This window comes from Acomys russatus, chromosome 6 (genome assembly GCF_903995435.1).
Source record: "Acomys russatus chromosome 6, mAcoRus1.1, whole genome shotgun sequence".
NCBI lineage: Eukaryota > Metazoa > Chordata > Mammalia > Rodentia > Muridae > Acomys > Acomys russatus.
The window spans coordinates 68,963,765-68,977,475 of record NC_067142.1 but is presented as its reverse complement, the minus strand read 5'-3'; the positions used below and the strand labels follow the sequence as shown (position 1 = coordinate 68,977,475).

The 13,711-nt window shown below is 38.3% G+C and overlaps 3 protein-coding genes across 5 annotated transcripts in view; 1 reads left to right on the top strand and 2 right to left on the bottom strand.

Annotated features, from left to right (window-relative positions):
- Positions 1-13,711, bottom strand: part of Tagln2 (transgelin 2) — a 960,136-nt gene that overhangs the window by 273,125 nt on the left and 673,300 nt on the right. The gene's annotated exons all lie outside the window — the stretch shown is intronic.
- LOC127191145 (mucosal pentraxin-like) lies at positions 2,320-5,397 on the top strand. Its single transcript, XM_051148360.1, has 2 exons — positions 2,320-2,383; positions 4,802-5,397. Exons 1-2 carry the CDS (start codon positions 2,320-2,322, stop codon positions 5,395-5,397), a joined length of 660 nt encoding a protein of 219 aa, XP_051004317.1.
- LOC127190723 (olfactory receptor 10J1-like) lies at positions 9,171-10,103 on the bottom strand. Its single transcript, XM_051147902.1, has one exon. It carries the CDS (start codon positions 10,101-10,103, stop codon positions 9,171-9,173), a length of 933 nt encoding a protein of 310 aa, XP_051003859.1.

Genomic DNA, 13,711 nt, shown 5'->3' with positions numbered 1-13,711 from the left:
TCTGTATAAATACATGCTATTACTTTAAATTTATACAAATGTCTTATTTTAAAAACTTATTCTCATTTACTATGAGAATTATTCAAACCTTATAAGTTCCATATAGCACCTAGGGAGGTCTATAGCACTTAATTAAATCTTTGGAAACTATAATAAACAGTTAGAAACCAAATTATAAACTAGTTTTTTAAAAGTTGTACTTTTAATCTCTAATACCAGCAAACAACACCCAAATAATCAAAACCGTTTTTGTTCCTTTGTGATATACCAAAAAAATAAACACACACATGCCACCTCCAAGTTAAATGTGAAATGCAAAACATTATTTTAAATCTATCTATAAATTATATCCTTTCTTTCATAACTAATTTAAAGTCCATTCACTACTATGAAACATTGATTTAATATGAATAACTCAGATTTATCTTTTAAAATATATTTTATGAATTGTTATTAAAGAACGATAAAACTAGCGTGTAATTTAACCTTTAATTACAACACATTAAGATAGAGCAACACAATAACTTATTTATTTTGTACTGGGCTCAAACATGCTGTAAAATTACTTCTAAAATTGGATGCTCTTTTAATTTGTTGGTATGGATGTGGTTTTAGAATTAAGAGAGACAGAGAAATCAAGATTGATTTAGGCTAATCTGAAACCACACAAACAAAACGAGGATCACACGTGCTGAAATTGAAGCCACTCTATTTCTGACTCGTGTGCTCTGCTCTGTGCCAACCAGCTCACTCACTAATCATTCCACTGAGCACCAAAGAATTAGAGTTAAAAATCACCAACCCACAGACTTGTGGATAAATAAGTACGTTATTTTTTTTTAAAGTGACTTTCAATGTGGCTCATTGCACTCCTAATTAAGTGAAAGCAGACCACCATAATCATAGTGGCTTTTGTTAGCACAAGGCTGCAACACACACAATTTCCTTTAGTTCTTATCATTCACTGGGAAATTCAACAAGCATTCAGCTCAGAAATAATTTTAGATTTCTTATTATAAGTTCAATCGTACTGACAGGATCAAGAGATTGAACTAGAGGAGGGGGTGGGGAAACCATAACCTGGCCCATATATTCTTGCCTTTAAAGTCTTAAACTATGTGATAAGCAACAAAGAAGCAAGCAAGTAATTCAACTTTCAGTGGTTTTTATTGTAAACAAGTAAACAAATATTTCAGTGAAAAGGGGATAGTCAAGTTTAAATCATAGGTTTAAGTCATGGCATAGCTGGACCGTGCCCTGAGTTTAAGTGCCATTTCATTTTTAAGAAAGGCTTTCATGTCTTGAGGAAGGCTCAGACTATCCAACTTCACAGAACCCTCACTTAAGCCCGTAATTTATTGGCAGTGGCTTGACTCAAGACACACACACAAGATGCCATTTTAACCCTCAACCTCAACTTCCCTTGCAACTCTTGCTGCAACTCTGTGTTAACTCCACCATCATCTGAATCAGTGAGGGCCCTTCTGTAGCTATTCTCCAGACCTTAAAGAAAGGGTGGACAAGGGTTTTTATAGATGTTCTACAAGTATATTTATATTATAGTCCAAACAACAGGACTATAATTAGTGTGACCACCAGTCAGCTTGCAATTAGCATAACGAAATACCTGATCTGATCAACTTAAAGAGAGGAAAGGTTTTTGTTTGGTTTCAGTCAGTGGCCATCAGCAGGCCACATTGCTTTGGAGCTCATGGATTTTCTATTCCCTTAATCAACATGTGTCTTTTTGTGCCAATACCATGCCATTTTTGTTAGCATAGCTCTCTCTATTTGGAGACTGGAGATAGTGACACCTGCAGCACTTCTTTTATTATAAGGAAGTATTTTAGCTATCCTGGGTGTTTTTTTATTTTCCTATGAAGCTGAAAATTGTCCTTTCAAGTCTTGTGAAAAGTTGTCTTAGAATTTTGATGAGATTGCATTGAGTCTGTAAATTGCTTTTGATAGGAGAGACACTTTTACACTATTAATCCTATCAATCCCTGAGCATGGAAGATCTTCCCATCTCCTGATCTCTCAGTCTCATTCTTCAGCGCCTTAAAGTCTTTATCATACAAGTCTTTCACTGGCTTGATTAGAGCTTACCCAACATATTTTATATTATTTGAGGCTAATAACATGTTGTTTTTAAAACTACATAATGGCTCAGTTAATATTAACCTTTTATGACTTTGTCTTCTTTTGTGAAAACAAAGGTGTAGTCCCCATGAGTACAATATAAGAGACAACAGCCAAGGCCGCTCCACAGAGACAAGTGCTGCTCTCCCACTACTGGAGAAGTCTGAGGCGAGCAGCACGATGAAGAAGCTTATTGTGGGCACCCTGCTTCTCGCTGTTCTTTCAGGAGGTGTATCACAGTCAGGTAGGTGCCAAGCACAGCTGGAAAAGTCTCCACACCTAGAAAAGATTGGGTCCAGCACCCTATACACTAGCTGCTTTCAGGAGTATGTGAGTAAAAAGGAATGTGGATGTCACTTACTCTTCTATGATACCTTCTAAGCTTAGCAGCTCGAAACAGTAAATGTTTACTATCCTGTGCCCTTTTTTTTTTTTTTACAACAGAGAACAGAATTCTGCAGCTATGATTCCCCAGCATAGGTCTCTATGGGATTGCAGCCTTTCAACCAAGGTTGTGCTGTTTTCTGAAGGTTCCCCTGCAGAAGGTCTGCTCCCATACCTGTACGGCTAATCAATTTTAGCTCCTTTCAGGACTCTAGCCATGGTGCTTGAGTTCCTTATTGTCTACTGACTACAGGCCCTTCTTAATTTTCTGTCATTGAGGCCCTTTATACAAAATAGCCTATAGCATGTGGCTGGAAGAAATGTCCAGTTCAGAGGCCACAGCCTTTCCTTAATCAAATCTTAGACATCCGCCAAGTGTGTCTCATGTGAATCAGCCCATACCCAAAGGGAAAAGAATTAGTTTAAGTCATATTTTAAAAACTACCACAGATACTGATGACTAAAGGTATATACCTTATTATGCTAATTATAAGGACACTCTACTTGGTATAAGGATATATCTGGTTTCAAGAAAGAAGAATGGGATTTGCTTCTTTGATGAGAGCAGAGTAACTTCTCATCTGAAAGAACACGAGGGAGAGTGTGTGTGTTTGTGTGTGTGTGTGTGTGTGTGTGTGTGTGTGTGTGTGTTTGTATGTGTAAAGGGGATGTTAATAACTCATTCTTTTTAAATACTTAGTTAAGGTAATGTAGGAGTAAACAGGAAATCTTGGAAGTAATTTGGACTTTGTACCAGGAACCCATCTCTTCCTAATACTTGGAAAATTGAATGACCTTTGTCAAGTGGCAAGACTCTGAGCCTCATTTCTTCATCATCATGATGTGGATACAAATAACACTCCCCCAGTAAATGACAGTGAGATCAATTAAGGAAGAATAAATTTTGTATTAAAACTAACTTTTTTTTTTTTTTTTTTTTTTTTTTGCCAAAGAAGACACTTTACTGTTTTGACAGCTTTATATTTTTTTCCTGTTGCTGCCAGTAAGAAAACTTGACACTCATTTCTCTATGTTGCAGTGTTACTGTCAGCAGTGAGCTATAAGTTATTTCAGGCTAACCATGATATTTTGCTTCAAGTTTGTATACTGACATGGTTACAAACAGGGAGATAATTGATCACAGGGAAAAATACATGGTTTACACTCCAATCTTCTAGGTGCTGTTATATTGACAGAAATTCTCTCTCTCTCTCTCTCTCTCTCTCTCTCTCTCTCTCTCTCTCTCTCTCTCTCTCTCTCACTCACTCTCATACTGTAGGTAGCCCTTTTTTTCTAGAAGTGTTTTATTGTGATTCTCCAGGGGGCCAGGGTATAAGCATTTCTTAAAGACTCCTTATAGGTTAGGAAATAGAATTCATGCTGTTTTCCCATTTCCTGCTATGAAGCAAAACTAACTCAATTCAAGACCTTATATTATTTGTAGGCAATGTCTCCTCTGATTCAGTTAGTCATTATTCTCAAGTTTATTTTCCAAACTACAGCATTTGTTAAATTCACTTCTCTGACCCAGGAAAGAATCATTCTATAATGATTATATTTTCATCTTTTCACATGGCTTTTAAGACCAAATAAATCCATAGTAAATTATCCCTCGATCTTGTTGCTGCCATGGAAAACTGGTTCCTTATTGAACATAGGAACTGCAGTAGAGAGTGAAGATGAAGGTGTATACTATGATGGTCTGGACCAAGTAATTTACACGTTTCTGTTGGTCTATCACAACAAGATCCAGGATGTATGTAACCCCAGCTCCAGGGCTCTAGGAGAAATATTATGATTGGGTCAGTGCTGGGAGAATATGCAGTACCTCACGCTTTATTCTTTGCAATGACTCAGTTACATTTCATTTTCTGTCGTTGCTTCTTCTTTATCTAGGTGCTGTCTCAAGGAAGATGGACGTAGGGTTGATATAGGGAATCTTTAATTTTTGTAACAGATCAACTCAACCCACTTGTTCACTGTTCGTTTTGTTTGAGACAGGGTCTCGGGTAGCTCAGGTTGTCCTTGAACTCACCACATAAGTAGATGGCTTCCACCTCTCCTATGCTGAGGCTGCAAGCATGGACCACCTCTTCCAGCCCTGCCCTTAACACTGCATAACTACTTAGCGTTGCTGAGCTCACACCTTTGCAGGAATTCCCTGTGCTCCAACAGGATCTACATCTTCTGGCATGAAGTAGCTCTAGGGCTACAAAAAGAACAAATTAAACATCAGACTTGATAGGATGTTTGTCTTAGTGTTTTTTTTTCTCCACAGACATGAAGGGGAAGGCATTTATTTTCCCCCAAGAATCATCCACTGCCTATGTATCCCTGATCCCGCAGGTGAAGAAGTCACTGCAGAACTTCACCTTGTGTCTGAAGGCCTTCACTGACCTCACCCGTCCTTACAGCCTCTTCTCCTACAACACAAGGACCAAGGACAATGAGATTCTTCTCTTTGTGGAAAAAGTGGGGGAATACATGTTCTATGTTGGGAATACGGTAGCCATTTTCAAAGCATCCCCAAATCCTAATGCTCCAATCCATGTCTGTATGAGCTGGGAATCTGCCTCTGGGATTGCAGAATTCTGGCTGGATGGAAAGCCTTTGGGGAGAAAAGGCTTGAAGAGGGGGTACACTGTGGGAGGTGATGCAAAGATTATCCTAGGACAAGAACAGGATTCCTTTGGGGGACATTTTGATGTAAAACAATCATTTTTGGGGGAGATATGGGAGGTGTCCTTGTGGGACCATGTGGTCCCTCTAGAAGAGGTACATGATAGGTGTTATAGTGGCAACCTTATAAATTGGCGAAGTCTTATTTATGAAGACAATGGTTATGTGGTGACTAAGCCCAAACTGTGGGCTTAAACTTCTTTCTTGTCAGTCATAATCTGTGTTTAGTGATAATTACATACTCTATGAAATTAAATCTGCTTTTGTTTTTACTACAATGGTAATGGGAATTGCGTTAAAAAGCAAAGAAGTGTGAGTCTTTGCTATATATTAGTTTTGCAAAAGTTGCAGTGGATTGTACCATAATTGTCTACAGCATCAACCATAGGAACTAAGGGTATACACTCCACTCAGAAATGAGCACCCATCTTGTAGAAACTTGTGTGACTGGAGGAAGCCTTATGGTTCTGTGTATTCAAACTCAGAAACCCATGAACACAGTGTGGCCTCAGGGAGAAGGAGGTCTTCAGGGACAGACTATCTGAAGGAGTCAGACCTTCCTAAAAAGTTTCAAAAAAGGATTTCTCAGGAGCTAGGTTGACCAAATGATCGTTTTCCTACTCAGAAAAGAATCAAAGATGTTTACAAAGGTTTGCTTAGAGACCCCCCCCCAAAATAAAATATACAGATCAACTCTGTTGGAGGCCCCTGTAAGAAACAGCTATTCTAGAACAAACATGAATGTCCAATCTTGGTCCTCCTACAGTTAAACTAGAGAATCACAAGAGAAAGACCAGTTCCACAATTTCTGAGACAAATTTGAAGCACACTTTAATTAAATACTGACCAAGATGATGGACTCTTGGCCATGTCTATTCTGGGATTTCCAGAAAATGATGACAAGACACACTTTGCAGAGGGTTATAAAAGCAAACCCACAAGGCCACAGTATTTCTCACTGGGCTCAGTCAGAAGCAAGCATATGCTGACGTATTTTCTGCCTGTGTACCTCCTGCCTATCTGTGATGAAGCGCAGACTATGTAGTTGAGTCAAACAAACCTATTTAGGGCAGCAAAAACAAATGGCTTGTTCTCTCCCATAAATAACAGGCTCCAGCACTTCACAAAGTATCTGTCCTTGGGCAAGAGACTTACAGGATAGAGGCACTTTTGTTTCATGGATCTCTTAGGCACAGTAATTAAAACTTTTAAAGCATAACTTTGGCTCTCACACTATCACTAGAGACACAGAGGCCCTAGGCTTAAGTTGAAGTGTGCTTTCAATGCACTTTCAGTGGGATTCTTGAAAAGGAGAGACTGCTCAACATTGCATGGATCACAAAATATTTATCACATTCAGTCTCTTCAGCACGCTAAATAAATCCAACTCTTTAAAAAATTTTAAATTTATTATAATTTCTTCAAATTCCATCCTGATTGTTATCCCTTCTCTTGTATCTTCCTATTCCCATGTTCCCTCTCTCTTCTGCCCTATTCCCCTCCCATGGGCCTCTGACAGGAGGGCCCTCTTCCCTTCCTCACACATGAAAGTAACCTTTACCTTTGGAGAGCAATAGCAAAGGGGTTAGACCCGCAGATTCTTCTATGGAAAAGTGTTTAAAGTTATCAATCTTCCTAATGCTGAGACCCTTTAATACTCAATTCCTCATGTTGTGGTGACCTTCAACCATAAAAATAGTTTCCTTGCTACTTCATAACTGTAATTTTGCTACTGTTACAAATCATAATGTAAATGACTGATACGCAGGAGATCTGATATGGGACCTCTGGGAAACTGTCATTAGTCCCCCAAAGAGGCTGTGACCCATGTGTTGGGAATCAGTGGTTTAAAGTAAATACCTAACAATTCACACAAAATAAGATTGCCAATGTAACAATTCTACAAAGACAAGAGTGAAAATCATGGACTGGTTTCCATTTCAGCAGCATCAAGAATTAGTTAATGTGTATAATTAATATGTTTAATTTTAAAAACATCTTCAGACATCCTTGTGTTACTCCACAAAAAGTGTGGTAAAGTTCGGAACGGAATTTGGCTAAGCTGCTTAAAAGCATTGAACATACTGGTGATCCAGACTCGCTAATGGACTGGTTTTAATCACACACACACACACACACACACACACACACACACACACACACACACACACACAATTATAGATCTCCAATGCATGTGAGAATGTTTGTATATGACAATATTTCCATGAGGTAGTCAGTGTCTGTTACTCTCATCACTTCCCAAGAAAAAAAAGTGGTACTAAATAGGACAGGGAACTCTGGCAGTTTCTAGAATGCCTGCAATCAGCCACACCCTCTTTGAAGCCTTAGACTCAATATCTGTCTGGTGTTTATGGTCATCTTTCAACCCAGAATTCAGGTAGGCACTTGAATACATTCCACTTTTCTGATGCCAATGAGCTGATACTAATGAGCTTCGCCCTTGCTTATGATTCCTCCTCCCCACTTCCAATTTGTGATCTGCATCGGGTCATTACTCGCTTGGCCACCTGGGCTATATAAAAGATATGGCAGAATAACAATAAAAGCAAGAATGTGGGAGTGTAGCTGAGTGGTAGGACGTTTACTTAGCATGTGAAAGAAACAAGAGTCAGCCTCTCACGCCATAGGAAGATTTTAAAGTTCTGATTAAAAGAAAATAAATACAAAATAAAAACAAGATGTACCCTTTAATACATCTGAGTCACTCTTTAATGTACCTTACCATCAAATTTTGAAACTTCCTCTGACTACAGAAGAAATGACAGGAAAAAATTGTGTTTTTGAGCTTTCAAAAATACCCAGACCTTTTACTTGTATATTTTGGTTTCTTTTCTCGTGTTTTTGTGGGGTATGCATGTGTGTTTCTTGTTTTTTGTTCGTTTGTTTGTTTTATTTTTGTGGGTTTGTTTAGACAGAGAAGGGTTGGAGTTGAGTGGACAAGGAAATGGTGATGATCTTGGAGGAACTGTGAGAGCGGGAAAGTGTGATGAGATTATATATTATGAAAAAAATAATTTTCACTAGAAAATAAAAGAAAAGCCAGACTGTGACAGCCTACATAGTTCTTCTCCTCTACTCATAGGGACTATATTATGATGTTATGAATACCTGAAACTGAGGTATATAAGCTCTGAACCTTATATATACTTTTTCTTCTACTTATACGTGGCTTTGATACTATTTGATTTATAAATTAAGCACACTGAGAAATTAGCCCAATAGCTAGTGATATGGAAATGGCTTAGTAGATAAGGCACTTGCCATGCAAGGTTGAGGTGTGGAGTTGCAATTCCCAGGGTCATGTAAAGGGGAGGAAGGGATGGCAACCCACCTGAAACTCCATCTTCAGGTGATGGACAAAGAGAATCTCCAGAACAAAGCTGGCTAAAGAGACTAGCTGGATCTTTGAGCTCTGAGCTTGATTGAGAGACCCCACCTTAGAGAATAAGGTAGAGGAATGGTCAAAGAAGACTCCTAATATCAACATTAGAATGTCACATGCATGTATACACATGTACAAATACCCCCACATATATCTACATACATTCAAACATGTATAAACACACATGTGTACACGCACACTCATACGCACATGAAAAGACGAAAATACTCTGATACAACAGAACATTTATAATAATATACTTAAATAAAAAGTTATGTGACTGTTGTCTATGCTTTATTCTCCAGACACTGATATTATACGGTATCAACGGATGGCATATAGAACATGCGTCTACTGCATGAAGGTATGGCTCATATTGCAAGTAGGATGGGTCAGAGCTGTACTAAACTTCATCATGTTACTTATTAGTGGTAAATAATTTAAAACCGAAGAATTGTTTGTCTTAGAAACATTCTGTTTATGCTTTCAGACCAGAATTGGCCATGATTAATTGAAACTACAGATAGATAAAGGGAATTCACTATACGCCAAAGCGTCGAATATCCTAGACAAGAGATTTTTTCCCAATAGCGCGGTAAATGGCATCCTTGACTTCTTTGTTCCTTAAGGTATATACCACAGGGTTAAGCAGAGGAGTAAACACAGTATAAGTCACTGAGATCAGCTGGTCCTGGTCCCTGGTGTTCTCTGACTTGGGCTTGAGGTACGCAATGGAGGCACAGCCATAGTGGATGATGACCACAGTGAGATGGGAGGCACAGGTGGCAAAGGCCTTCTTCCGTCCTTCAGCAGAGGCTATCTTAAGGATGGTGGAGATGATGAGGATGTAGGAGATAAAAACCAAGGCCATGGGCACCACAATAACCAGGGAGCTGATGATAAAGTTAACTATGTCATGTATCGTGGTATCAGCACAGGACAGTTTCATAACTGGGCGGATGTCGCAGAAATAGTGGGCCACCTCTCTGTCACAAAAGGGTGCCCTGAACACAGATGCAATCTGAAGTATGGCTACAAGCAGCCCAATGCTGCAGGACCCCCATACAAGCTGGGCACACACCCTCTTGTTCATGATGACTGTGTACCTCAAGGGGTTGCAGATAGCTACATAGCGGTCATATCCCATCGCTGTGAGCAGAAAGCAGTTGTTGATGGCCAAAGTGATAAAAAAGAACATTTGGGTGGCACAGCCAGTTAAAGAAATGGATTGACTTGAACCCACAAGGCTGGAGAGCATCCTTGGTACGATGACTAATGTGTACACTGTCTCTGAAGTAGAAAGCATACTAAGAAAAAAGTACATGGGAGTGTGAAGGTGACGATCAATACTGATAATTATCACAATAATGACATTACCAGTCAGAGTTAGCAGGTACAAGGCCAGAAATACCACAAAGAGAGTAAGCTTGCATTCATGAAAGCTGGAGAAACTTTGGAAAACAAACTCACTCACCACTGTGTGGTTTTTTCTCATCATCTTCCAGGCGGAAATGACATATGAGCCACTCAGTCAGAACACATTAGTGCCAATGCTTTGAGCAGATGACTTGTTGGAAGAACTGACAATGGCTCTGCGTCTAGGATAGCAAGGAGAGCTGTCCATCTAGTAGTCAAAGATAGACACAATCAGGAAATGATATAATGTGTAAACATTTATGTGTGAAATAATACGGAACAGATTTCCTGGTGAGGCAGATGTTACATATTTGAGGGAAGTGGGCAAGAGAAACAGACAAAGCATTGTTAAATCTGGAAGGGGTTTTATCTAAGAGCACAGTTTCAGAACTTGTCACCTAAAATCTGTTTGAAATGGAGTTGTTGTAGCCTCTTTCAAGGCTTACATTTCTGCGTTGCTTAGAAAAAAATGCTGGCTGCCCCAGCCCCAGCACCTCACACATGCTTTCTCTCTCTCTCTCTCTCTCTCTCTCTCTCTCTGTCTGTCTCTCTCTGTCATGGGTGCCTCCTCCTCTCTCTACCCTTTCCCACAATAAGCCCCCTTTATACCAAATCTCTTGCAGGTCATCTTACGCATTATTATAACACTTGCGTTCGCCATGCATTTGTCTACTTTATAAACCCATCTTCACAGATCGCTCAGCATTTGCAAGCCTGACTGTCCCCCATCACATTTTTAAAAGAAAGAATACTCCCCTCTTTCCTCAATATTGACAGGTGCCTCCCTTTCCTCAGAAAGTTTTCTCAGTACTAGATGTAACCTGTCAATCAAGCTTCTTGTTGCCCAGCAACTTATTTCCCTGGACTGTGTCCATCTCTGTGCCCTTCCCAGCTTGTGGTTATGTGTAAGTTTCAGCGGTAGTTCATCTCAATAACAGTAAACTATCTTTTCTAATTTCTTTATGATTATATGTTCTATGGCTGTGGGGAAAACCAATATTTTAACCTCTATTCTCTTAAGAAGGAGTAATGTGGCATCAGAAGTCACTCCTGTTCAAAAATAACTGAGTAACAGTAACAGTAAGCAGCCCCTTGTTGCATTTTAAGTGTTTTCCATATGTTATTCAGCATTATAGCATCCTATATATTAGTTTATTTCTCTCATATTGCAGCAAGAAAATTATGACACCAAACTCTATGTGATTTGCTAAATTAATGTAATCTTCTGCTTCTACAACTAGGGTTGATTTATCCTGTATCTCAACTAGCAAAGAAGCATCCTGATCATACAATATATGAGAAATAAGATGGCTCCTTCTTTTCATTGGAAAAAATAAAGGATTTTCTTTTTCTCTAGGAACAAAATTACACTGTGAAGAAAGGGAAAATACAGAAAAATAATTTAGAAAACTAGAAAAATTTCAGAACCTAAAAGGCTGAGGAAATAGCTAGATTGGTGATAATCTATACAAACTCTCTTTGGATTGATAGCTACACTTTCAATTATGTATTCTAAGGAAACTCTCAGATATGTTAACAGGATGTAGGTACAAAGAACTTGTAATGATTTTTATCTATAATATCTAAGGCCAGAAACAATGTATATTAATAACTACATGATAATTATATTAATTATGACATATGCATCTGGTGGGAACCACGTAGTCAGATCATAGCTAAGGAATGCTCACATGGAAAATTTGATGAACAGAAAGATCACAGACTGCAATTTATAAAACAAAAAAGAATCAAAATAAGGAATGAAATCATATACATTCAGACAACACTAAACTGACTCAGCAGGTTGTGTTTTTATATGTATGCATGAATATGTAATACTAATAAAAAATGAGACCATGCATTTGAAAGGGAGTAGGTAGGGGAGGGCATGGAAGGGATTTGAAGAGGAAAGAGAAATAAAGGAAATCATGTAATTATACTCTAATTTAAAAGTTAAAATATTTCTTAAAGGAATAGAAAAGAAAGAAAAAATTCAATAACATTATTTAATGAAGAAAATTCACTATCTTTTTGATTAATGTTTAGAAAGTCCAAAATTAACATTTTAATGATGTCTATATAATCCAGACTTTTACACTTAACTATTTCTTTACAAGTCTAAACAAAAATTGGTAAATATTTCTCCCCAGTCAAAAATATCATTGCATGGCAGAGGAGACCAAGGAACAAAGGTGAGAACAGTGAGTGAACTTGCCTTGGAGAGGAAAAGGCTGTAGGCACAATGTCTGAGTGACTTAGGATCTTTGAGTGGAAAGCCAGAGGGAGTTGTCTTCTGTTGCTGAAGTCTGTAATTAGTAAAATAGAATCATTCTGACCAGATAGGTTAGACTGAAGCAGTGAGTTGCTCATTATAGATGCAGAAGTTAAAGGAACACCAAAAAATGAGTATGATATTTAAGAAATAGAATTAATGAAAAATTGACAATTGACTAAGCATCTTTGTTCTCTTACTACAATGGGATGCAAGGAGCTGAGTGAGGAAGAGTTTGGAATTTCCTGCTGAAAACGTGGAAAAGCAGTGCCAAATCGTTGGAAACACGATATGAAAAAAGCCGAATATGTATTTGTTTTTCTTGTAGATGACGGGGTAGGATGGGCTAGCCCGTAACTATTCTTGTATAACCAGGACTCATGATATGTTTTTAGACAAGGTAAAAGCAAGGTTTATGTAGCTGGGGAGTCCAAGTGTGGCAGGTTCTAGAAAGGCCGGGTGGAGCACATGAATTCCTGTACTTCCTTAATCTTTTTCATCAGGAAAATGATGGCTTCTCATGATGGTAGAAACAGATGAATGAACACCAGGGCAGCTGGATAATGACATCTAATGCAACATCTCAGCTTCCGTGGAATCCCAAGCATCAAAAAAGCAACATTTTATTTTAATATCTCTTCTGGGTTTTTTTTGAGGGGTAAAATCACCCCAGCTTCTAAAAAAATTAAAGAAACTCTTCTAGAGAAATAACTTCCTTCCTAGACCCCAAAACCAATTCTGAGCAAGCAGCTAATCCTACTCATTTCATTCCCCAAGACTTCCCTATTGGAAGTCAGAATAATAATAAAAAAAAAATCCATGTATTGAGTCTATCAAATATGACTGAGTCATTGGACCCTAGAGTTAAGAGATAATTTCCAGCATAGCTTTCTTCATAAGTAGTCCCCCAAATTCTGCTTCAGTGTCCCCAATGATTAGAAATGAATTGCATGATCAGTTAGTCTTAAGAAAAGAAAGTACCATGTGTGTTTAGAAAAAAAAAACTCTAGACCTTTAAATTACAAGTGTTCAGAACGGTGGGGATGTAAGAACAGAAAAGTTAGCTTCTCTTCCACAAATTCTGGTCTATAAGCAAACATGCTTATTCTTCTTTTTCCTCTTGTTTATTTCTGCCTGGGATTTTATTTTTGTGTAACTTCACATAGTTCCACACCATTTCAGGGTTACATAATAGAATTTGACTGTCCATAGCAATTGCCATCTACCTTCTTCCATTGGAGTTTATGTCCTGAATGCTTCCTGTCACAGTACTGTCCATCTCATTCCTTTTATTTTCAGAGGTGTATAATATTCCACTACCAGCATCAAGCCCATTTTTTTTTTTTTTGTCCTTAATAGTTGGGAAAACATCACTTTCTACTGTCTCATTATCTATTTCCTTGCTAATTACCATCTCC